Source organism: Pseudorasbora parva, chromosome 19 (genome assembly GCF_024679245.1).
Source record: "Pseudorasbora parva isolate DD20220531a chromosome 19, ASM2467924v1, whole genome shotgun sequence".
Lineage (NCBI taxonomy): Eukaryota > Metazoa > Chordata > Actinopteri > Cypriniformes > Gobionidae > Pseudorasbora > Pseudorasbora parva.
The window spans coordinates 5,121,290-5,147,418 of NC_090190.1; the positions used below are offsets into that span (position 1 = coordinate 5,121,290).

At 38.0% G+C, this 26,129-nt stretch overlaps 1 protein-coding gene across 2 annotated transcripts in view; it reads right to left on the reverse strand.

Annotated features, from left to right (window-relative positions):
* Nucleotides 1-4,955: 4,955 nt before the first annotated feature.
* The window catches only part of LOC137047924 (potassium voltage-gated channel subfamily KQT member 4), a 74,002-nt gene continuing 52,828 nt past the window's right edge, over nucleotides 4,956-26,129 (reverse strand). The window contains exons 4-15 of one of the 2 annotated variants that reach the window (XM_067425856.1): nucleotides 25,358-25,484; nucleotides 24,345-24,520; nucleotides 23,538-23,663; nucleotides 22,315-22,425; nucleotides 22,131-22,226; nucleotides 21,924-22,012; nucleotides 20,767-20,892; nucleotides 15,618-15,844; nucleotides 12,884-12,983; nucleotides 7,027-7,158; nucleotides 6,810-6,948; nucleotides 4,956-6,080 (exon numbers count right to left, since the gene is read on the reverse strand). In XM_067425856.1, coding sequence (XP_067281957.1) covers nucleotides 5,877-6,080; nucleotides 6,810-6,948; nucleotides 7,027-7,158; nucleotides 12,884-12,983; nucleotides 15,618-15,844; nucleotides 20,767-20,892; nucleotides 21,924-22,012; nucleotides 22,131-22,226; nucleotides 22,315-22,425; nucleotides 23,538-23,663; nucleotides 24,345-24,520; nucleotides 25,358-25,484 — 1,653 coding nt within the window. In that variant the 3' untranslated portion in view covers nucleotides 4,956-5,876. The remainder of the gene's footprint in view (nucleotides 6,081-6,809; nucleotides 6,949-7,026; nucleotides 7,159-12,883; nucleotides 12,984-15,617; nucleotides 15,845-20,766; nucleotides 20,893-21,923; nucleotides 22,013-22,130; nucleotides 22,227-22,314; nucleotides 22,426-23,537; nucleotides 23,664-24,344; nucleotides 24,521-25,357; nucleotides 25,485-26,129) is intronic. The other variant, XM_067425857.1, reaches the window with a different exon arrangement.

Genomic DNA, 26,129 nt, shown 5'->3' on the forward strand with positions numbered 1-26,129 from the left:
AGATTTCAAAACAGATTGAAGTGTATCGCCCTCTAGTGGAGCGGCTCTCAGTTTCCATTAACACACACACACACACACACACACACACACACACACACACACACACACACACACACACACACACACACACACACACACACACACACACACACACACACACACAACCATTTTTTGTCTGATTATTAAGCACTGCACTTATTGTTTTATAAGCCACTTCTCCTATAAAATGATATCTCATATCAGAGTTTTAAACTGACTCTTGTCAAAAAAAAAGAGAGAACAGAAAAAAAGCACAAGCACACATAAACAAAATATGAGCAGAAAAGTTAGAGAGCACAACATACAGAGTAATAAAGCCAAGAAAAACATAAATTTTAAGAACGCATTACATTTATGTTTTATGTAATATCCTTTTTAATGTGTTAAATGTTTTGATTCATGCTGTGTAATTTTTTTAATCTCCTTTTAATTTTTTTGGTTAGGGTTATAGTAATTCGTTCTGTGACCACGTTGTGTTTGCTATTTTGATAATTTTTCTTTTTTCTTCTTTCGTTTTGTGCAATATATTTTTACATGTATTTTTACATTTTGAAATCACACTCTTTTTTTATCCCTGACCCCAATATATATTTGGTGGGCATTTTATCCTTTAATTCTTTCAAACTTTCTATTATTTAAAGAATCCTGAAAAAAAATGATATGTCTTGGTTTCCACTATTAAGCTTTTTTTTTTAACATTGATAATGTTTAAAATCATCACATTAGAATGATTTCTGAAGGATCATGTGACAGAAGTCAGGAGTAATGATGCTGAAAATTCAGCTTTCACATAAATAAATTACATTTAAAAAACATATTACAATAGAAAATAGTCATGCTAAATTATAACAATATTTATTTTACAATAGAGTTTTGCTGTATTTTTGATCAAATAAATGACTTCTTTCAAAAATATTAAAAAATCTTATTGACCAAAACATGTGGTAGTGCATTAACAGTTGTTATAAGTTTACAGGGAGTGCAGAATTATTAGGCAAATTAGTATTTTGACCACATCATCCTCGTTATGCATGTTGTCTTACTCCAAGCTGTATAGGCTGGAAAGCCTACTACCAATGAAGCATATTAGGTGATGTGCATCTCTGTAATGAGAAGGGGTGTGGTCTAATGACATCAACACCCTATATCAGGTGTGCATAATTATTAGGCAACTTCCTTTCCTTTGGCAAAATGGGTCAAAAGAAGGACTTGACAGGCTCAGAAAAGTCAAAAATAGTGAGATATATTGCAGAGGGATGCAGCAGTCTTAAAATAGCCAAGCTTCTAAAGCGTGATCATCGAACAATCAAGCGTTTCATTCAAAATAGTCAACAGGGTCGCAAGAAGCGTGTGGAAAAACCAAGGCGCAAAATAACTGCCCGTGAACTGAGAAAAGTCAAGCGTGCAGCTGCCAAGATGCCACTTGCTGCCAGTTTGGCAATATCTTAGAGCTGCAACATCACTGGAGTGCCCAAAAGCACAAGGTGTGCAATACTCAGAGACATGGCCAAGGTAAGAAAGGCAGAAAGTCGACCACCACTGAACAAGACACACAAGCTGAAACGTCAAGACTGGGCCAAGAAATATCTCAAGACTGATTTTTCTAAGGTTTTATGGACTGATGAAATGAGAGTGAGTCTTGATGGGCCAGATGGATGGGCCCGTGGCTGGATTGGTAAAGGGCAGAGAGCTCCAGTCCGACTCAGACGCCAGCAAGGTGGAGGTGGAGTACTGGTTTGGGCTGCTATCATCAAAGGGGCCTTTTCGGGTTGAGGATGGAGTCAAGCTCAACTCCCAGTCCTACTGCCAGTTTCTGGAAGACACCTTCTTCAAGCAGTGGTACAGGAAGAAGTCTGCATCCTTCAAGAAAAACATGATTTTCATGCAGGACAATGCTCCATCTCACGCGTCCAAGTACTCCACAGCGTGGCTGGCAAGAAAGGGTATAAAAGAAGAAAATCTAATGATATGGCCTCCTTGTTCACCTGATCTGAACCCCATTGAGAACCTGTGGTCCATCATCAAATGTGCGATTTACAAGGAGGGAAAACAGTACACCTCTCTGAACAGTGTCTGGGAGGCTGTGGTTGCTGCTGCACGCAATGTTGATGGTGAACAGATCAAAACACTGACAGAATCCATGGATGGCAGGCTTTTGAGTGTCCTTGCAAAGAAAGGTGGCTATATTGGTCACTGATTTGTTTTTGTTTGGTTTTTGAATGTCAGAAATGTATATTTGTGAATGTTGAGATGTTATATTGGTTTCACTGGTAAAAATAAATAATTGAAATGGGTATAAATTTGTTTTTTAAGTTGCCTAATAATTATGCACAGTAATAGTCACCTGCACACAGAGATATCCCCCTAAAATAGCTAAAACTAAAACTTCCAAAAATATTCAGCTTTGATATTAATGAGTTTGTGTTCATTGAGATCATGGTTGTTGTTCAATAATAAAATTAATCCTCAAAAATACAACTTGCCTAATAATTCTGTACTCCCTGTATAGACATAATTATAGTAATATAGGAAAATAACCCATCATCAGTTTAATACGTTTTATGTTTAAAGATACAGATTTTGCTCTCACAAATTAATAAATATTACCAAAATGTGTATAGAAGAGCATTACATTACTGTAAATTATTTATAGAGAGCTGTAACGCATGATTTTCATAAACAAAATCTGGATTTATTCATTTTTTACAATCATGTCAGAGTTAAACATACATATGATAGATCAAGTTACCTCTCACATTAGCAGTTACCAATCATGTCAATGAGGGAAAAAAGGATTTGCCTGACAGGTTCAGCGTTCTGTTTAAAGGGACAGAAACGTTAGAGAAAGTGTGTGTGTAGGAAACAAGAGCTACTTTATTTATTCTTCTCAAATACAGTCCAGTAGAAACAACTCTGGAGAATGAGATTTTCAAAAAGCATATATTGGAATCTGTGAAGATGCTGGGGAAAAGTAAATGTAGAAAATTCAGCTTAAATTGTGAACTCCAGTTCTGTCCATTAGAATGATGAATTAATGCTATGACAAGTGGCCTAAACAATCTCTTAGGTCCACCGTTGTACCGTAAACACATGGTCAGTGTTCTCTAGCTACAGTATGTCAGTAAGGCAGAGGAGCGCTGTATTCCCTACAGCCCCCTCCATGCTGTCTGTTACCTGAACTGCATGTCATATAAAGCTAGATCCTGTCCCATAACTGCATGCATAGATACTAATGTAAAGATCATGCATCAATGCTCATCTCAAGGACTTCTCCCAGTTTACTCAATTCTTCAAAATAGGGGTGAGTCTGTACGTGGCTGAAGTTAAGGTCACGTGACACGACAGTGATCGAATGATCAGATGAGAAAAATAATGCATCGCGCCAGAAGGATCTTTGACCTATTGATGAAAGGCATTTGTTGTGAAAGATCGTAGTCTTAAAGGGATAGTTCACCCAAAAACATCATCTACTCACCCTCATGTTGTTTCAAACGTGTATGGCTTTAATAAGGTCCTTGTTGCTATTTTTCACCTTGTTGACTTTTATTGCATGGATCACTGAGAAATGAGTGTGTTCCACAAGAAAGTCATGTAGATTTAGAGCAACAAAAACGACAATTATTAAGAGGACCTATTATACCCTTCAGTTTTGTTTTTGGGCTCTACTAGAACAGGTTTTCATGCTTGAATGTTCAAAAAACAACTTATTTTTCACACATTCTCCATTGTTGCAGCTCCTCTCTTGTCAGTCTGTCAGTAACGCTCTGGGGAGCTTCTGCGTAGTTCAATGAGTCTGTGTTTCCCGAAACCATAGTCCCAACAAACATTCGCATCGCAAAGATGTGTGGTTGGAACGACAGCTCTCGAGCTGTTTTCTTGTTTGCATAGAAGCAGAGTTTCTTGTTTGCATGACATTTCTTTCTTATCAGGACTTTCAGGACAGGACTTACATACAGGACTTTCTTATCCTTATCTTGAGAAAAATAAGCAAGCTGTCATTCAGTATCTTGTCAAGAGTGTGCATGCGTGTACGTGCTCTAGTATGTAAGAAGGAGCCGATTGAATTTGTGTAAAAAAGCAAAATAACAGAAATTTTTGAATTAGTCCTCAGATGCCATATCTGTAATTTATAGCACAAAAATCTGCTATTAATTAGATTTTAAACGGATTTATCCCCGGCATGCGTGACATCATTAACCAACGTGGTTGAACGTCAAATGTGTGACACTACGGTTTCGGGAAAGTGACTAGTTAGTTGATTTATTCAACGACACATCGTACTATGATAGTTTAGCAGCGAAGTACTCCGTTGTATGGGAAAAACACCCGTTTAGTTCCTGTCTCTATGAAGCCCCTCCTCCTGAAAAGGTCTGATTGGTCGGCTGGACCACTGTGTTGTGATTGGTCAAACGCTTCAAGCTTTGTGTTTCGGAAATGTCACAGCCCTTACCATAACACACTACTAACTAACTCAACCAGGCATGCTGTGGGCGGGAATTATTTAAATGAGGATTATTGTGTCTTGTTGGTTCCTGGAAGAAAACACGAGACTAATGGAGGCGTTTCAGGGAGTTCAGAAACCGTGACATTGATATAGAGAAGAACTCCCGCTGGAGGGACTTTGTGCTTTAGTTTAGTGTGCAACATTACACACTAAAGAAAGTGAAACATCTAAATAAGTATAATAGGACCTCTTTACATTTTTGAGTGAATTATCCCTTTAAATCTCAACTAATTGAGAGTCATATTTGGGCAGAAGACAGGCTTCTTTTGACCCACTTATTAAACTGATGCTCATGTAGAATAAGGAGATGGGCTGCAAGGCAGAGAGGCTGAGAGAGAAGGCCATAAGAACAGAACTAAATTAAACCAACTTGAACTATTCAAACTATTAACATGCACTTCAATGCTGGCCATTTAATCAAATAATACTTTTATTTATTTAATGTTATTATTTTTTGCATGGTGGGCTTCTGAGAGATGTTGCAGTGGCAGAAGAGAGGGCCCAGCAAGCCAAAGGAAACCTGAACGCCTCACATTTTGAATTTCTTTCCTTCCTGAAATGCCAAGAGGAACCATGCAAGATAAAAACGACAGGAGATGATGCTTTGGTGGGAATACTGTCCATCTGTCCATCCATCATGCTGCTCTTTACAGCAATCCGTGATGCCGTCAATGATAAATAAAGGAAGAGTACTGGATGCAATACATTCATTAGAAGCTCAGCGACTTCTTGTGGCACAAGGAGTCTATTGCATCGGGCCAAAGTTTAAGGCCAAGAAGGAGAGTCCGAAAATCAAATTCAGTTCACAATGCCCTGATTTCGTTAGACAAAAAGACAGAGAGAAAAATAGAACTGCTCTGGGGGCCAATTGATTATCAAAACCTCAACAAAACCAAGAAACAATATTGGCACAGAGGAACTTGTAAAAGGACAGTTTTGCAGCAGTCAAGTGATTCGTCCCCTCCTGTTTTGGAAGACTGATAAAAAGATGGTCTTGGCTAATACTCTGCCATCAAGTGTTCAACACAGAACCTCAATAATGTCTTGTGAGGATGCTTCTTTAAAACTTTCCTCAATCAGTTGAAATGAAACAAAAAGGAGAAAGACTGTTACTACAGGCACGGTCAAATAAAAACACTGCGGACATTGTGAAATATAAGAGCGTGGTGTGCGAGGCGTAGTCTAGAAAAGTAGGCTAGAAGCCACCATCCACTGTGCAAAGGGTGAACCCATGCAAGGATACAGCAGCTGTTTAGAGGGACTGTGCTAGGCTAGTGTAGGGAGGTATTTAGACTCTGGATGATTTGTCTGCGGCTGGGTGGGTCTCTGCGGGTCACTCCATGTTGCCACTGTCCGAGTGGGAGATGTTAAGGGTGTTGGCCGAGGGGAACAGGTCATGTTGGTCAGTCGGACTGTGGTAGTCAGAGGTCAGGTCCGGTTCCAGCAGGGACGACAGGGTGAAGTGGGACGAGCCCTTTTTCAGGCACTGGGAGTAGAAGTTCAGCAGCAGGTCCATCTTGTTTTCGATGGACTGAACCTGAGAAGGGAGAAAAGAGACTGTAGTCAACTTATGACAAGATCTAGCGCTATTATATGATGATTTAATAATGTTTCGGCGATGAGTTCACACTGCTCAATTAGTGCTCAGTTCTGATTTATTGCTCAGATCACATTTTTTTGTTTAAAATGTCAATGCCAATAACAATTTGATAGTGAACTGATTACCGTCTTAAACGGACACGCATGTGCAAAAGAACAATAATAAGATGGTACACAGCATGCCATCATGCGGACGTAAACATGAAATCAGTGTTTAATGCATTCATTTAATAAATCAATGTGCTGCACATTTGGGAGGGAGAACAAAGCTTTTCAAATCTTTGGATTAATTGCTAGAGAAAATGTTTGGAAGCAGTTGAAACACCACACGCTGGTGACGCCTGCTGGTCAAATCAGTGTAAATGCAACAAAAACTCAGGCCAAACGTAATAAAAACAGCTTTTAAAAACACACCGCAAATGTTTTATTGATAATAATTATAATACTTTGCCAACATTGATAAGAAATGTTTCTTCATCATATTAGAATGATTTCTAAAGGACATTTTATGTGACACTGAAGACTAGTGAAAACTCAGTTTTGCCATCACAAGGATTTAATAACATTTTAAAATATATTCAATTAGAAAACAGTAGTTTAATTGTAATAAAAATGCATTGTGTTATTGTATTAAACTTGTATGAAAAGATACGTGATGGATGGATACCTGCTTCTCCACTTTCATCACTCGTCCCATCATGCTTAATTCATCCATCTGTTCCAGTTCAGGAGGAGTTTTCTCTCCTTTTTCAGACCGCACCTTTTTATCTGATGGAATGGCACCGCGGCCCACGATCTGATCCACCCTTTAACGAAAAAGAAATCAGTGTGACTCATTAGGAAATGCTGATTGTTTGTCTGTGTTTAATTTCGACTGCTCAAACCTCATCTGCAGGCTTTTGATTCTGCCCAGCATATCGAGGTGTCCTGCTGAATACTGCTCGATCACATCCTTTACATCATACGGCCGCAGGGTTTCTTTAAACTTCCTCTTGGCCACCAGGAATTTCAGAATCCTACATTTACACAGGAGCACGTTAGAATGACCCAGAATGTAGGCAGGATGATGCAGAAGCCCCCATGGCATTACAGGGGAAAGATAAAACAGGAATACTGCAAACAAAAGCAAACAGCTGTGAAACGGGTCACGAGATTAATACGTCTAACAAGATTAATTACAGAAAGGGGCTTTATCAATTACACGAGTGCCTCATGAACAGTCAGCGCGAGCGAGAGAACTCATCCCCCGCCTCACGGCTGATAATTATTCTGACGATGACTCTTTCTTTACACAGAGCGCACGTGTGTGTGTGCACTATCAGTGTGACCTCCCAGGAACCAGAGAAACACTTCATTATACTGTAGTGTTTGAAGCATAAGACAAAAAAATAGATTTTTGCCTTAATGTGCATACTCTGTAGAAGACTATTATCAGAATCAGAATCAGAAAGAGCTTTATTGCCAAGTGTGCTTTCACACACAAGGAATTTTTTTTTGGTGCTGAACCTTCCAGTGCACATAAACAATACAATACAACACGGTAATAAAAAATTCTAAGAATAAAAATATGAAGAAAAATATGAACAGTATAAGGTCACGGTTACGTTTAGTCAGAAGACATAGATTACGAGCATTTACAGTATTTGGGTGGTAAGAATAAATATAAATAATAAATAATATAAGTAATCACCTGAGTTGAAAATGAAGAAAAAAAATACATTTTTGAAAAAACTATTGTATTTTCACTCCACAAATGTTCAAACTATGAGATTGTGTATTATTTCCAAATGCCCCCCCCCACAAGTCGATTTCAACCTAATTTTTCTTTTCTTTTTCCTCTTCTCTGAAACTCTGATATCATAAAAATGTCATGTTTAAAATAAAAATAATCTGCTTTGTATGCACACTAATTTTCATAAAAAGCCATTGCATTTTGTAGCATAGAAATATCAAATTTCCCAATAAATACATGGATATTGTTACTTACTTTCCATATTGTTATATGGAAGGATATTATTTGATTTATTTCCTGTTTTATTACACAATTTTAAAATGGGTGTTCCCAATCTGATACATACTGTGTTTTTGAAGCAATTTGTAAAACAAAATAAGATATTTTTTATCTATAAATCATGTTATCTATTTTACATATATAGATACTTATATACTTATAATTACTTATATCCATCCATCCCTCCATCCATCCATCCCTCCATCCATCCATCCATCCATCCATCCATCCATCCATCCTATAAAATAAAAGTAAGCATCTCTTTACACTCAGTTGCAGTATTAGTATACTCTTTGAAAAGCCACTGAAATATTCCAAAATACAATAAATAATTTGAAAACCAATGAAGCTCAAATTCCAAACGTTTCCAAAATAATATGTAAGGAGAGTAAGTTGCCATTTTCTTTCAAATGAAACAGGTCAGTGGTGTCTGTGGTCCTCAATTAAAAAATGTTTCTGGATTTAAACACCTTCTGCTTCAGTCTCTGAGAGATCCAGAGGTCTCGAGAGAGAAAACGTACACTTTTCTCTCTAACCTCATTAAACCTCAAAAAAGGTTTAATGAGGTTCTATATATTAATGAGTTCTTGACTCAATTTTAAAGAACCCTTTCCATATAAATGATTGCATAATACTTTAATATTTAACTGGTTATTATATATAGTCATAAAGTATGTTTACGAGCTGTTTAATTTTTGTAATTGAATAAAATGAAATAAATCAATAAAATGATGGGAACCCCTAAAAAGGTTAGAACCTTTTCTTCTAAAAGAGTGTGTGAAAAACCCAGTCAAACACACTTGTGCAACTAATATGATCAATTCTGATTATTTAGGCTTTGTAGTGAATCTCTGACATGGTGTGTATAAGCAGGACAGTGGCTGAAAACACACTAGGCATCACTGTATACACCCGAGCATGAGCGGAGATATGCTTCATTTTTCACCTGAAGTGTTTTCTCAGCACCAGTTGTAAGTCAGAGACAGGTAACCCTCTCTAAATCAGCATTGATCCTTCAGTGCACCATCAAGCCCTGCTGACTCAACAGAAAACTGAACATAGGCAAACATGTCCACTCAAACTCATCACAACAAGAGGATATCCTGTCTTTAGGATAGAGGCATTTTATAACGTTTAAAAGCTTCCGTTCTCAGAATACAACTAGGATAATTGTTCTTCCTCATCCTTTAGATTCATTAGCAACCAGCAGGGGGGAACTGAGCTTTGGAAAAAGTCTATCACGTGTGCTGGTACATTCTACATACAGAGGACTTCTTTTTTTTTTACTATCCATTGTTTCGCAGGAACAGCTTGCGTGTGCAACAGCAAATGTTGAGCTGTGCATCTCTGCGCGGGTGATGGTGCAGATTCAGGCGGAGCTCAGAAGAAGTCCACAGCTGGTCCACAGCTCACGTCAACCTCCCCCACAGAACAAACAAGTTTCTTGATGACTCCAGAGTTTAGGCTTTTTGCTGTCTGTATATATTTTTTCCCAGTCTTTTAGTTTTGCAGGTAGCTGCATATTTTGTCAGGGCGGGTCTCAGGTGTGTATAAAAGAGAGGGTAAGGAAAAAGAGAATGGAAAGGAAAAAAAGAAATCCCATTTATTTCCATCCTCCAAGGGTTTCCTTAGAATGCTGACTCGCTCGCTTGATGGCAATGCATTGTACGGGTGTATGATTATATGGTCAGCTCTAGAATACCCCGGTCCACAGATGCATTGAGATGGAATCTCTAAGAATAGCTGTATGAACAAATATCAGCCTTCATACTTAATCTGAGGCGTCGGGATACATGCAAAAGAACATCCAAGTATGCAGGAATCTTTAAATTAATTATTTAGAGAATTGTAATTATTTTAGTAATCAAGCAGACCTAGTTCAGGGCAGTCCTTTCGAAGTTTTGCAAGGTGTGTGCTCATAAACCAAGTGATAAAGAAATAAACAAACAAATAAATAATACAATTAAATAAACATATTAAGTTTTATATTTTAAACTGTGCGAAAGGTTTATTTGAGGGGAAATCTGGTGTCAGGATCTTTTTAGCGATCAAGCAGACCAAGTTTAGGGCAGTCTTTTAAGAGTTTTGCAAGGTGTGTTCTCATAAACCAGGTGAAAAAAATAAAATGAAATTAAATAATGAAATAATTTGGGAGTTATGTATTCGAGGGGAAATCTGGTTTTAGATTTCTGCTTTTAAAATATTTTTAGTAATCAAGCGGCCATAATTCAGAGCAGTCCTTGAAAGGTGTGCTCTCCCAAAACCAGGAGAATTAAAATAAATAAAATAATGATAATAAAATAATAATAATAATAATAATAAAAAAAAACATTTAAATAAAATAAAATGTGCAAAATGTGTCCAACATGTTCTCTCCCAAAACCAGGCAAAAAAGGTTTATTTGAGGAAATTCTGTTTTTTAGAGCATTGCAGATTGTTCTGTCCTGAGCCTGAATAGCACACACCACACAGCAGAACACTGATAAACTGTGGGCCTTCCACAAAAGTGAAACCTCAGCATTGTGGCGAAGCTAAAATTTGCCTGTTCCTTAAGGACATCAATCTTATCGAAGGGCTCTTATGTAAAACACAGAATCTTCTCACCCAGATAACAGGATATGATGCACCTGTGAGCATGTACACACCTGGAGCTCTGTTGGGCTAATGTGACCCAATCACCCATGGTGAGCTGGTCAGGAGGAAAGGCTTGAAGGTAAGAGTGCTCTCAGTATACGGGTGACATTCACAGGTGCAATATGTGCAAGGTACAAAAATGTACTTTCATGCACATCTACATATGGATGAATCCTCAAATAGATCCACCTTTTCTCTGAAATCCTAAAAAATGAAACCTCTTCAAATTGTGTACAGGAATCTGTAGGACAAATTATATGCAAAATATTGCCAAAAGTTTTGGGACACCTGCCTTTACATGCACATGAACTTTAATGCCATCCCATTGTTAATCCGTAGGGTTTAATATGGTGTCGGCCCACCCTTTGCAGCTATACCCGCTTCAACTCCTCTGGGAAGGCTTTCCACAAGGTTTACGAGTGTGTTAAGCACATTTGTGAGGTCAGGCACTGATATGTTGGACAAGAAGGCCTGGCTCTCAGTCTTTGCTCTATTCATCCAAAAGGTGTTTTATTGAGTTGAGGTCAGGACTCTGTGCAGGCCAGTCAAGTCCCCAAACTGTTCCCACAAAATTGGGAGCATGCAATTTCCCAAAATGTCTTGGTATGCTGAAACAATAAGAGTTTGTGGCAGGGTTGACGCGCGAGAGATGCGTGAGGAGCGAGCGAGACATGTACGTGATTGAGAATGAGCGTCACCTGCGAGGCACACCGGTCTCGAGTCCTCTCATGAGGGAGCTCGGAGCCATATAAGGACGAGCAATACCGGTGAAGGACGAGAGAGGACCTGGCCTGGACTTTATATTGTGTTTTGTTTATGTTTTATTTTGTGCGTGCTCGGCCCAGTCCATGAAGCTCTCTCTACACACTGATCTTGAGCTAATCTGAAGGGCACATGAAGTTTGGAGGTCTGGAGCTATTGACTCTGCAGAAAGTTGGTGACTTCTGCGCACTGTGTGCCACAGCATGCGCTGACCCCACTGAGTTGCTGTTGTTCCCAATTGCTTTCTCTTGGTTATAACACCACTAACAGTTGAGCGTGGAATATTTAGTAGTGAGTCAATTTCACGAATTGCACAGGTGGCAACCTATCACAGTACCACACGAGTTCACTGAGCTCCTGAGAGCGACCCATTCTTTCACAAATGTTTGTAGAAGTGTCTGCATGCCTAGTGCTTGATTTATACACCTGTGGCCATGAAGTGATTGCCACCATTTCAATGAATTAGAGGGATGTCCCAATCCTTGTGGTAATATATATTAGTGCACAGCAGAAATGCTTTAATTCTAACCCATTTAAAAATGCATTACAGAAAGGAATTTGTCATTATGAAATCAAAATGGCCAATTCTTATTTTTTCATGTAACAATGTAGTGTTTTTTTATGAATGATTTATCCGTGCACATCATTATTTTTTTTTAATGCAATGTTTGCACTGGAGTGAGGATGGGACAATGATCCCTCCTCTCCAGCAACCGGTCACTCAGGACATCACAGGAATTTAAAAACCATCCAATCAAGCAACTTTCATTTCACGAAGACAAAACAATTCTAATAGATATTTTAATAAGCAAATTTAACATATGTTACGTATTATTATAATTATACACTTAAAATAAAAAAATGACATTTTTGTTTATTATAATTTTAAAGCAATTTTTATTTAAAATCATCCTAGTGAACAACACTATGTGAAGAATCACCCAATTAACATCCTGCACTGACTGAACAGGGTTGCTCTTGCTGCTCTGACCAATCAGAGAGAGGCCATTCGCTTCTCAGTAAGAATGACAATATTTTTAGAACATCTTGTATTACTTTCTGCTTGTTTAAGCAAGAAGTATGAACTGAAGGTTGCCATGCCCTCTATAAGTCTAACCCCGCTTTGTCTTCGTAACGGTCAACTGATGTAATTGCACCGTGAAAAGGTCATGGCTGACGGAGCAAATTCTATACAGAGGTCCCTTTTGCAAAAGACCAACCGTTCATTCAAAATGAACAGCATGCATGGTGACATTATCTAAGAGTGCTCGGTCTATAAGTGAACTATAGGAGTGTGTAGAGCTGTGTGGTGTTGTATTCATCTCCGGACTCACCTAACGGCTCGAATTAGGGTCTTCACTGCTGGTATCACTTCCTCCATGGCCACGTCGCAGTACGATTTGTCTTCTGTGTGCTCTTCTCCTACACCCTCCACTATGAGAGATCAATGCGTAATGAGAGGAGGAAAACGTACACTGTTCAATGATTTGGGGACAAGGATTTTTTATTTTTTGAAAGAAATTATATCTTTTATTTAGAAAGGATGCATTAAATTGATTAAAAGTGTAATTGAAGAGAATTTTTTTCAAATAAAAGCTTCTTTTTTTTACATTCTGTTCATTAAAGAATCTTGAAAAAAGTTTTCAACATTGAAAATAATCAGAAATGTTTTTCAAGCAGCAAATCACCATATTAAAATAATTTCTGAAGGATCATGTGAACTGAAAACTGCAGTAATGATGCTGAAAATTCAGCTTTACCAACAAAGGAATATATTAAACTTTATAATGTTGTATGTATTCTTGATCAAATGGACCCTTTTCATATTTCCGGGGTTTATAAAGAAGAAGTATGACTATAACTATAACTATAAAGAAGAAGTCTTTATAGTTGGCTAAATTATTACAGCGGTAAATGGGAGACCACATTAAATATATTTTCTACATTTCCATTACTTAACATTTCCACGACTTTCCAAAAGAGGGGAAAAACAGAGAGATCGATTACGGCGGTCAGAAGAGAGAATGACATTTGCGGTCACTCCCTCAGCCTTGTGTTATTATAGTGTGTTCAAGTCCTCCTGGGAAGTTTGTATTTTACGACGTCAGATGTGTTCCAGTCCCTTCCGTCGCAGAAAAATACAGCAAGGTTTTAAAACTGTATTCTGAACTGTATAGAAAATGAAGAACAAAGAATGTGCATCAGGTGCTTAATTTATAAAGCCTAAATTATAAACTTTAAGTTAAAATTAAAAGCTTTATAAACTTTATCCTTACATATTATAATGCTATATTACAATGCTATTTTGTGCGGACGATTAGCTTATTTTGTCTCCACTAAATACCTATAAGTATCGTGGTATTCTGCCATTTTTCTCGCTGACAAGTCTGCCACTCATAAACATGGGCTTTAAGAAAATCCAGAGCTTCCCACTCGTATTTACGACTTTGTGGTGGAGTTCATGTGCGTCCAACTCGTAAATACGATCTTTTTGACATGACTTGAATGTACCATTATAAAAACACATATAGTATTGTTAATTTGTTTTTGTAAAATAACAGCCAGAGTAATATAACACAAGTATAGCATTATAAATATACATTTTGCCCGGCCAAAAGAAAAAGTCGCTGTTTGGATTTTAATTGGTCAATGATTGGATCATTATTTTGTTTCTAGCATGTTATGTTTGGCAACAGTTCTTCTAACCCTAATTGATGGAGTGTGTAGCTTTACATTTCTTAATCAACTGTAGGAAGACACATCATGGCCATATTGACCAAAAATCCACCTCTTGATGAAAATAAATGTAGTGATGTTATTTTCATCAGGAGGTGCATTCATTTTTGATCCAGATCTTGTATGATCAATGCCAGAGTCCAGCACTCTGTAAAGTCTCCTCCAGCACATCCCAAAGACTTTCAATGAATTTAAAGCGTTAGTTCCCCTAAAATGAAATTGATGTCATAAATTACTCACCCTAATGTCGTTCCACACCCGTAAGACCTCCGTTCATCTTCAGAACACAGTTTAAGATATTTTATATTTTAGTCCAAGAGCATATGCAGTCAATGCACACTATACTGTCCATGTCCAGAAAGGGAATAAAAACATCATCAAAGTAGTCCATATGAGACATCAGTTGGTTGATTAGAATCTCTTGAAGCATCGAAAATACATTTTGGTCTAAAAATAACAAAAAACTAAGACTTTATTCTGCACTGTCTTTTCCGTGTTCCTCAAAAAAAGATTCAAATGCCAATGAATCAATGAATCGATCAATGATTCGGATCGCCAATGTCACGCCAATGTAGATTTTGTTATTTTTGGACCAAAATGTATTTTCGATGCTTCAAGAGATTCTAATGAACTAACTGATGTCTCATATGGACTACTTTGATGATGTTTTTATTCCCTTTCTGGACATGGACAGTTTAGTGTGCATAGACTGCATATGCTCTGGGACTAAATATAAAATATCTTAAACTGTGTTCTGATGATGAACGGAGGTCTTACGGGTGTGGAACGACATTAGGGGGAGTCATTAATGACATCAATTTCATTTTTGGGTGAACTAACGCTTTAAGCTCTGGACTCAGAGGTGCCAATTCATGTGTGGAAAGGATTCTTCATGCTCCCTCCCAACCGTTCTTTCACAGTGTGAGCTGATGAATCTTGACATTGTCATCCTGGAATATGGCCATGATGTGTCTTCTTACAGTTGTTTAAGAAATGAAAAGCTACACACTCCATCAATTAGGGTTAGGAGAACTGTTGCAAACAGTTCTCCAAAACACAGTTCTCCAAAACTGTGAAACATATAACATGCTAGAAACAAAATAATGATCCAATCATTGTGTATATCATTTTTTAAAATGAAAATATGAAAAACTTTAATAGATTTGCTACGTTGATAACTGTGGAAACACGTCATGAGAGTCTGTGAAAAGGGTCCATAAATGCAGCCTTGGTGAGACATCTTTCTAAAAATAAAAATAAAAATCACACCGACCCCAAACTTTTGAACAGTATTTGGTAACTGAAGGAAAACATGCCGACAGAGATATCTACCATCTGCAGCGGGTCGTGGTTTTAGGCGGAGAGAGGTACGGAATCGAGTCCGATCATTGAAGCTCCAGCTTTTCTGGACCTTGCCGGGACTTGTGGCTTCAGGAACGTTCTCCGTGCTGGGCGAGCGCCGTACATTACCTGGGGGCAAAGGAGAAGCCTTGCTCCGGATAGCCTGAGAGGAGCGGGAATTGTTCATCCTAATGCGGTCACGGAAGCCCATCTTCCCACTGGCGAGAGAATTAGAGGAATGATCTGAGTTGGTGACAAACAAGGAAATTAATCAATCTTCTCATTAGCACTGCCTTGATTGTCTGTATGAGGTTTTTCCTACACGTTCCATAATGTAAATTAGTTTTGTTTATGTTAGAGGACATATCAATGGAGACAAACAGACAAAAGGGTTAGGAAAAACACACATCGATCTATCTACAGGTGATTCGTTTCATTTACATGATAACACTAACACAGAAGGAAAATGGTTAGTCAAAGACGTATGTTGCCCTGTGTGAGCATCACATCATTTCACAGACATTTGGATTCATATCTAAATAGTTAAGAAATCATAATTTCTTAAGCTGAATGAGGTGTGACAGTGTATAAATCTGTAGCGTGCCATCAAAAGGAGCGACTGGAGAAATGCAAGAGCACTCTTTGAATCCATGGGACCACGCACAAGCATGCCAAAGTAGGTTTTTCTGCAGTCATCATTGAAATACTGTTTCAATCATGCACGTAGAGGTCACAAACCTCATGCACACCTTGTCAAAGAGCATCACTTTGTAGCTCAATCCACATCCGATTACTTCTAGCATGCCAACACATGCTAAAACACATCTAAAGATCTCAGACTAAACGTGACTCGTACATGCAAACTTCCTCTGCAAATTGTCTGACCGTAAGAATTCTGGATATTCTGCATTCAAATGTTACAACATGCCATAAGAGATTTAGCCTCTCAAGAATAACCGTAAAGTAAAACCGACATGCATATCATGATGAAATTGATTGAGGTGTCAGTAAAACTCAAATGCATGTTTTATCTTTGCCCTGTGAGCACATGCAGGCCTCATCTGTGTGCATTCAGCACAGATATACAGTACTCTGTTCTCTGATCAGCCTCTCACAGATAAGATTACTGAGATTATTGAGCTAGTGCAGCCTCGACTTATACTAGGAATATTCTGAATCCAGTCACGATGAATGCCTCATCACAGAAGGCATTTACATATCTCTGAACGAATGGGTCAAGCTGCACTGGATCAGTAAGACTCAGAGAGTTTCAGGCATCAGGAGCGGGACGGATCGTGCCCAGTGTGCACAGGCACATCACACACGGATACCTCTGCTTACTGCCAGTATGAATCCGGAAGAAACCCCTCTTTTTAGATACGAGCTGACTGAAGAGACACACAAGGCAGAGGGAGGGATTTGTGAGGGGTTGTGAGGGTTAGTCGGCTGTGCCGGGACACACGTGTTACACTTGTTTTTAGTGCACATTTTCGGGCAAACATTAACATATCCACATGAAAGTAGTTGCCTATAATACAATCTACATTTTTTGTAAGCGGATTTGGATCCAACTCAGTTTGTGTGACTTAAAAGTACACTATATAACTTTTACGGACAATAAACTGAACTGCATGCATCTTGCGGAAGAACATTGTAGCCTGAGCTACTTCTCTCTGTGTATGTTTATGGCGAGTCACGCAGGGAATGTGCTACTCCGCTGCGGTGGTGACTCGGTCTAAAATAATCTGAATAAGAACCCTTATTGGTCACACTTTACATTAGGGTCCAAATCTCACTTAACTATGACTTTTACCTCAATAAACTCCTAATTACTGCTTATTAATAGCTAGTAAGGTAGTTTTAGATATTGGGTAGATTAAAGGATGTAGAATAAGGCATTAATATGTGCTTTATAAGTACTTATAAACATTTAATATTCTAGTAATATGCATGCTAATAAGCAACTAGTTAATAGTGAGAATTGGACCCTAAATTTAAGTGTTACCCACTTATTATAGGCGTCCCGTAGTAATTAAGACAAAAAATATGCTTTAGAAGACTGATTCATGTACTCGCTTATTATATAAATGTTATACATTTTTGGGGAGTTATATAGTGTGCCTTTAATGCGATAACTTAAATGCTATTTTTTATAAAGGAATAGGTTAATCCAAAAATGCAAATTTGATCCTCATGAATTCAAAACTAGTATGATTTTATTTCTTCTGTGGAACACAAAAGGAGATGTTTTGATGTTTTGTTCCTCTATAAAATGAAAGTCATTGGGGACTGGGGCGAACAAGCTATAAGAATTAAAGTAGTAAAAATAAAAGTAGTCCATGGAGACATCTGTGTTATGTTTCAAGCCATATTACTGTGTGTATTACCATGTTACCATGTTTATATGAGGAACGAGACAATATTTAAGCTGCTATTTGCTTATACTGCATTCAAGGCGACCGCAATTACGAGATGACAACAAAAATACCAAAATTAATTTGCAGTGGTTAGGTGGTGCGAGTTGGAGCTCTCAGAAAATGTTAAGTTTACGTTCTAAGTTTAAAGGGTTAGTTCACCCAAAAATGCAAATGAGCCCATGATTAACTTACCCTCAAACCATCATAGGTGTATATGATATTATTCTTTCAGATGTCCTGGCTCTTCCAAGCTTTATAATTGCAGTGAATGTCTGATATGTCCATAAAAGTGCTCCATATGGCTCCGGGGGTTAATGAAGGCCTTCTGAAGTGAAGCCATGTGTTTTTGTAAGAAAAAGATCCATATCTCATAGTCTATAACTTCCGCTAACTGTCATACGCATTCACGAGAAACTGGCGTTCCAGTGTATGACGTAGGATGATGCTAGTTCTCACGAGAACCAAGTTTTGTTTTGCTCTATCCTCTCTATCCTCTGCGCCTCCTCGTTCGTCACCAGAACTTATGCTATGCCTACGTCATCCACCGGAACGCCGGTCTCTCGTGAACGCACGTTTGACAGTTAGCACTTTAATGGACTTCAAAACAGAAACAGCCATTCACCGCCATTATAAAGCTTGGAAGACCCAGGACATCTTTTAATATAACATAATAAGAATGTCATATACACCTAGTGTGACTTGAGAGTGGGTAATTCATGGGCTATTTTTCATTTTTGGGAGAACTACCCCTTTAAGTTCTATAAGACAAGAACGCTTTTTAAAAGTCGGTATCTCATAATTACGGTAATTCTGAATTTATGACTCATTTCAGTCTATTTCTAAAATAAATTTATCGTATGGCCCCAGAACTCTTTGAATATATTACACAAATTGAATGAACCACTGTTATAGTGCTTTCAGTGTTTTCTTTGGTCATTTTTTGGTCGTTTTTAACAGCTCCAGGCTACTTTTATTGTAAATATTGCTAAATTTCTCTTTCTGTGTTCAACAGATGAATGAAAATAAGGTTTAGAGCGACATCAGGCTCACTATTCCTTTTGGCCAATAACATGCACTTCAAAACAAAGTGTAACTTAGTAATACGTGGAGATTCAGGATCAGCACTTGCAGCCTGTCAGCACATATCTGCTTTTTTTTGTTTCAGGAAAAACTGCCCCAGGATCAGTTGAAAGGGATACAACATGTGCAACTTATGGGAGTGAAAGGTAAATTAGAGAAAGTGGAGTGAGGCAGGCAGGGACGGGGTGGCATGCAGATACTGGCATGTCTGGAGGTCACATCGCGCCCTAGACCTCATTCATTTTATCATCATCACTCGAAACAAAAAGCACCTCAAACTGTAAACACAGCATGGCCAATGACACTCCCCACTGGGCGAAATAGTCGTCTCAAAAGACTACCACAAACCTGCATGGAACGTCAGTCCTCCTGAAAACGTGAATGGATGGAGTGATGGCAGAGAGATGAGGAGGAGAGGAGGAGAATGGAGAAGTTGAACGAAGGGCTATGAAGATGAGGTGTGAGACACTGATATATCAAAGGGTAAAGAGACAATGCTTGCACAATAATGTGCGCAGGCATTTACACACACAAAGACAATTGAACGGCATCAGATATGTGATCGGTTTATGGAGAATTTCTATAGTCTGCACAAGCTTAAACCAACAGGATTTCTTATCCAACTTATCTACCACAAATTAAAGAGTAGAGCAGAGCATCATATATCTGATACATGTGTCAATGTCCTATAGATGTGTAGTATTAGTATCAGCACAAAAACCAGACACAAGCAAACAGAAAGGCACGCTAAAAACACAAACAAGTAAAACTACTGCAACTGATTTAACTGCAGCTGTCAGGTGTTGAACTTCCTGAAAACAATTTACACAATGATGAATGTTTTAAAGTGCCCCTATTATGCTTTTTTGGATATTAGTATCTTTCATGTAGTGTGTGATATGGCTGTTTGTGAATGTAAAGAATGTAAGTTCTCCAAAGTTGCTGAATAAATGGAGTTATTGTATCCTACATTCTGAACTGCCTTTTGCACTGAAAAATATTATTATTGTGTACATAAAGATAAAAATGCTTACATGTCATAATGGATTTCAGTCATTGCATGTATCAGAATTGCCTATTTGCAGTAATGATGAATGAAATTGTCTACTTATTTGACCAATCGTGGCAATACACACATGTATTTAAACGGACTCGTCAGATAGAAAGTGTCTATATTCCTCATGTAAAAAGTGAATCCACCATAGTGCAGCTCAACTAGCTTTGAAAGGGAATGGGAGATGAGACTCTGATTGGTTTATTGCACGTTATGCCCAAAACATGTAATGGGATCTCTGTAACGCACTTTAAGTGGTCGACCAATCACAACAGACTTGCCTATTGGAAAGGAGGGGTTTAGAGAGACCGAATCCTTTATTGAACCGTTTTAGACACTGCGCGAAAAGAGCTGATGTGGCATTATGTACATTATGAGAAGTGTTTTTTGACCTTGAAAGCATGTAAACCTATTGTAGGAGACTCTAAAACTAAATTAAGAGCTTTAAAATAGCATAATAGGGGCAACTTAAGTAGGCCTAATGACCTGAAACTTTACTACACTACAGTATGCTAGTGGTAGTGGTATTACTCAAATTGCAGGGAAGAGTTAGTGTCCTCTAGGAAGATTAAACTGGACAGTGGCGTACCTGTCCCCCGACAGGTAGGGGGAGCTGTACGGCCGGAGCCCCGACAGCAGGGTGTGGTAGGAGTTGTGGAGAACCTTCTTGGCGCTACGCTGCCGTTGGAGGTGACTGAACAGTAATGTCAGTTCTCTGACCCACAAGCAAAAAATGAAAATAATCAAACATGATAAATGAAACCAAAAAAAAGCCAAACAAACACAAATCTAAAAGCAAAACGGTAAACTAACCATCAAAACTATTTAAAAAGACAGGGATAATTCATTTAATAAAACATCTACGGTTTAAAAATGTTATTTTTGTACTGAAATACACACTTCCCTGTCATTTTAAATGAATGATAATTAGTTAAATTAATTCACCCAAAGACGAATGCATGTGGGATAAACAATATTAAGGTAAAATTAGAAATATATCATTAGGAATAAAAAATGTGGCTTAACATGCTTCATGGAAACACTGAGTTTCTTCATAAAAAAATGTAATCACATAATGAATTAAATAGTTTGCTACGAATTTTTATAGGATCTGTCAAATTTCTTCTAATTGAGTTTTTAATTAGTTTTATATACACAAATTTGTAGAAATCATTTAAGCAATCACATTTGCTTAAGAAGCAGACTGTGTATGTTCTCAAAACTTAACTTAAGTTTAACTTAATTTACTTAATAGTTGTTTCAAGAATTTGTTTTATTCATTTTTACACATTATCTAACTTAAAACATTAGGCACATTAGGATTTTTAAATGATTAATTATTAGTTATTATTTTTAATTATTTAATAAATGAACTCATGTCATAATCTTTGCTTTCAGTACATGAAAAAATCAATGTCGCAGATGAATAAAACAAAACAATAAAAGGAACTGCAAAATGGTCAATTAAATCATGATTTCTGGGTCAAAGTACCATTTTGAATTAAAGTGAAACACATTTTGTGTGTCTGTGCAGGGAGGATAATAAAATAAAATATTGTTTTCTCAGAAATCCGTCTGACTAATGCTGAAGTGTTTGGGATATTTTGCACCACTTCTTTTTGAAATCATGACCTCAAACCAGCAAAGCCACCTGTCAGTCATATCAGTCACACACACAAGGCCAGTTGAACTCGCACAGCACAGATAAGCATCTCCACGGAGGGCTCCGCTACGGGCCATACTTACCTGAAGGACGGCAGCATACTGTCATAGAAATACCAGGTGGCTGTGAGATACGAGTGCTGAGCATCTGTAGAGTAGAGACGCCATGCAGCCTGGGGAGACAACACGATACAGCACGCCACATGATGACCAACCCAGATGTACATGCACACAACACACACATATATTATGATGTGGAAATAGAAATCGTGTTGCAGACTGAGCGCTCACCTGTATGAGGTTGGCAGCGGGAGTTCTCCTCTTCTCAAAGTGTTTCTGTCGATGCTGCTCCTGCACTTTCAGAGCAAAACCCGAACCCAGGATGCCCTTACAGAAAGGACAGAGGGCCATTAGCTGGTCTAGGATCGTTGGAAATATAAATGTCAATGGCCTTAAAATCGACAGCAGTACTTACAGCGGGCAAGGCAAAGAAGGACACTCCCAGCAGGGCAAAGCAAGCCGCTAAAAGCCGACCTTGCCAGGTGCGCGGCGTCTTGTCGCCGTAACCGATCGTAGTGAGGGTGATCTGGGTGAAAACATGGGAGTTCAAGACACAACACATCTATCCCTCACAGCCTCCTTTTCATCCGTGTTAACTTCAACATGGAGTCTAACCTGACTGAAGTCTAACCAGTTTGGTCAGTGAAATGCATTGCAAGTTTTACAGCACAAGTCATTATAGTTAAAAAAAACGAGGTTTGATTTACAGTAAGTGCAAGTAGCCTGTCTTGTTGGCAGAAGATATTTACACTAACTCCGCCCACTGACATCTGATTGGGCCAGACTTAAGGAAGATGCTGATTATGTCAACAGTAGCAAAAGTGTAAAGGGGAAGGTGTGTGGCAGAACGTTTTGATGCAAGACGACCCAAATTCAAATCTGCCAAACTTGCTCTACTCCCTTTTCTCATTACATATCAGATCGGAGAGGCATTTATTTTCAAAATATTTTCTGCGTGTAAATAAAGGGTCTAACGTGTTTTTAATAATAAAGTGTTTATCGTTTATAGGGTTCGAGTATGTGTGTCTATGTTATTATTACTTACCATATAATGTACAACAACACAGCGGTGCAAATATCTCTGCCTCTATTTAAAAGTATAAATAGCATCTAACTATTTACACTTTTTGCAAACAAAATACTAAAATTACAATGAAAACTAAAATACAAAATTACAAATTCATTTTAGTTTTCACTTTTAGTACATAGTAGATTGAAACCTTTACAACCTCCCCACACTAAACATAAAAATGCTACTAGATAGCAATAACATTAGACTGAGAACATTAACGCTGGTAAACATTTTTAAACCAGCTAGCGAAAAAATTCTAAAGTAAAAACTGAAACAAAAGTCCTCTGTAATAATACATATATAGAGTGAAATAAATAAAAATCAAATAATAACCCTGGTTCGAGATCACTGTACACACACAGGCATGGCACCTCTGAAATCGACCTTTAACGTTTCTAACTGCAGACTCTGGATATTATTCAACAGTCAGTCTATTAGGGGCAGAACATTTTAATCCCAGTAGAAATAAAACTAAATTGCTTCAACATCAATTCCCACAAAAAATATTCTGAGCCAGGGAACTGACAGCGGCACAGGTTATAAGTTGAGCCAAGGGCAGTACTTACTGTTCCCCACCAGAGGGAGTCAGCATAAGTGGAAAACTCCTGGTTATCTTCCTTCTCAGCCAAATAGACCAAGAAGGAGGCAAAGATCAGAACCAGGAAGCCAATGTACCAGGCTGTGATCAGCTCCTGAAACACAAGTTAAGAAAACATTGTGAGCAACGGAAAGGTAGGAAGTTATTTCAGAGTATTTCATTAATGAAAACACACATATATTGTCTTAATATTATTAAGATATCAGTTTGTTGGTGGATTTTCCTGAAAGGCGTAAACGATGTGGCACTGTTTAAGCATCACGTCTAGCCTGACACATTAACATTGGCCTAAAGATAACTTCCTCTCACTCTTGCAGCGACATCTTTGATGACGTGTTTACTAGCACGAGGGCGGGGCAACCCGTCACTCGCTTGAGATCGACCAATAGCAAACCACAACCATCCAATCAGACAAAACGAAGTCCCACCCTGCACTTTTTCTTGTTTGAGAAGCTTTTTCTCATGGATATAATAGGGAAGACAAGGCTATCACAACATCCATTGCATGCTGACTTTAACCAACAGCAGAATTCTGGGGAGAGGCTATTTGTTTGTTCAACCAGTGGCAGATGGGGATTGAGTTTGGAAGTATATTTGAAAATAATAATTAATTATGCTGTTCTCTATTTTGGTTCTTCAGATTTAAGGTGTGGATACACACAAAAAACGTAAAGGTTTGCATTACGTGTATGTTTCATAGGTTTTCATAAAACATTATACAGTAACATAATATTGAAGCAAACGTCCTCTGACGGATTAGTGTGTGTGCCGTCACCTTGCTGTGAGCGTACACCACAGAGCCCAGCAGCTTCCAGGTTCCTCCCCGGCGGTCCATGCGCACCATGCGCAAGATCTGCAGAAAACGCATGCTGCGCAGAGCAGATGTGGCGAAGATGTTTCCCTGTGTGCCTGCCGCTATCACTGCCAGCGACGCCACAAACACAATGAAGTCTACAAAAGCAGACAAATGTGATGACGAGAACAGAAAAGAGAAACAACCTTTTTAAATGCATTCATTTCACCATGGGGTGGCACTTACCTTCGTTTTTAAGGGGACACCACATTTTGAAAATGTCTTTTTTTTCCCCTTTTTTTTTGTCATTTACATTTAATGTCCAGCGGACTGAAATCTTAACCAGTTGTACATTGATATCCATGTACACAACCATTCAAAAGTTTGGTATTTATTGAAAAGTTTAATTAAATTTCAGCAAAGATGCATTTAACTGATCAATATAAATACATTTATATTGTTACAAAAGATTTGCATTTCAAATAAATGCTGTTCTTTCGAACATTGTAATCATCATCATCATCATCATCATCGTCATCATCATCATCATCATCATCATCATCATCATCATCATCATCATCAAAAAAAAAACTATTAGGGTTTCCACAAAATAATTTTGAACATTGATTATAATACTCAGAAATGTTTCTTGGCCATCAAATCATCATATCAGAATGATTTCTGAAGGATCATGTGACACTGAAGACTGGAGGAATGAAGCTGAAAATTCAGCTGTGCATCACAGGAATAAATAATATTTTAAAATATATTAAAATCAAAAAACAGTTCATTTAAATTGAAATAATATTTCACAATATTACAGTTGTTTCTGTATTTTTGATAAAATAAATGCAGCCTCAGTGAGCATTGGAGACTTATTTAAAAAAAAAATCAAACTTTTGAATAGTAATGTGCATTTAGAAACAGAAATGTGTTCTGCCACAGATCTTTATTCAAACACCTTTGTGCACTGATGTCAGACTCCAGGACTTTACCTATGACGCAGAAAGGCTTTCGGGCAAAGCGTAGCCGACCCTGCCATCCTCTGTACCGGCAGCAGCATCCGGCAGCCCAGACCCTCACAAAATACTCCAGCCCAAAAACCACGATCATCACAAACTCCTGCAGGTACAACCACAGGAAATCATTGTCAAAATCAATCCTCTTAATGATGCCTGCCTTGTACTTTGAATATGGCAATAAAAATATCAAAATAACAATTAAAAAAACTGACGACTGATGTTCTGCCAGTGATCTATAAATATACACTACCTGGCAGTAAAGATTAAAGTACTAGACAGTTAATTTACCTATAATTCATACAATTAAATTAAGATTACTTTACTGTATACAATAGAGCGGTGCAGGAGCACATATTTTTGTAGGCTATCCTTAAGTCTTTGGGCCCTATTTAAACAATCCAAGCACATGGTCTAAAGCGCACGGCGAAGCAAAATCCACTTTTGCCGGGAAAAAACGCTTCTGCAGAGAGGAATCCTTTATTTTTATTGTTTAAAAATTGTCATTAATGTTTAGTTTATGTTTTTTATGTATAAATGTTTTTATTTTATTTATGATGAATGTTTAAAAATTTTAAAACACATTAATGTGTGTTTAATGTTTAAAAATGTGTGTGTGCCCTGTGTGTGTACGCGTGTTGTGCACCACCTATAGGCGTATATTACTAACATGGCCTTTAAATAACACAAAAAATACTGCGCTATTGACTTTAGAGTAGACCAGGTTTCAGCTGGTCAGTGTTACAGT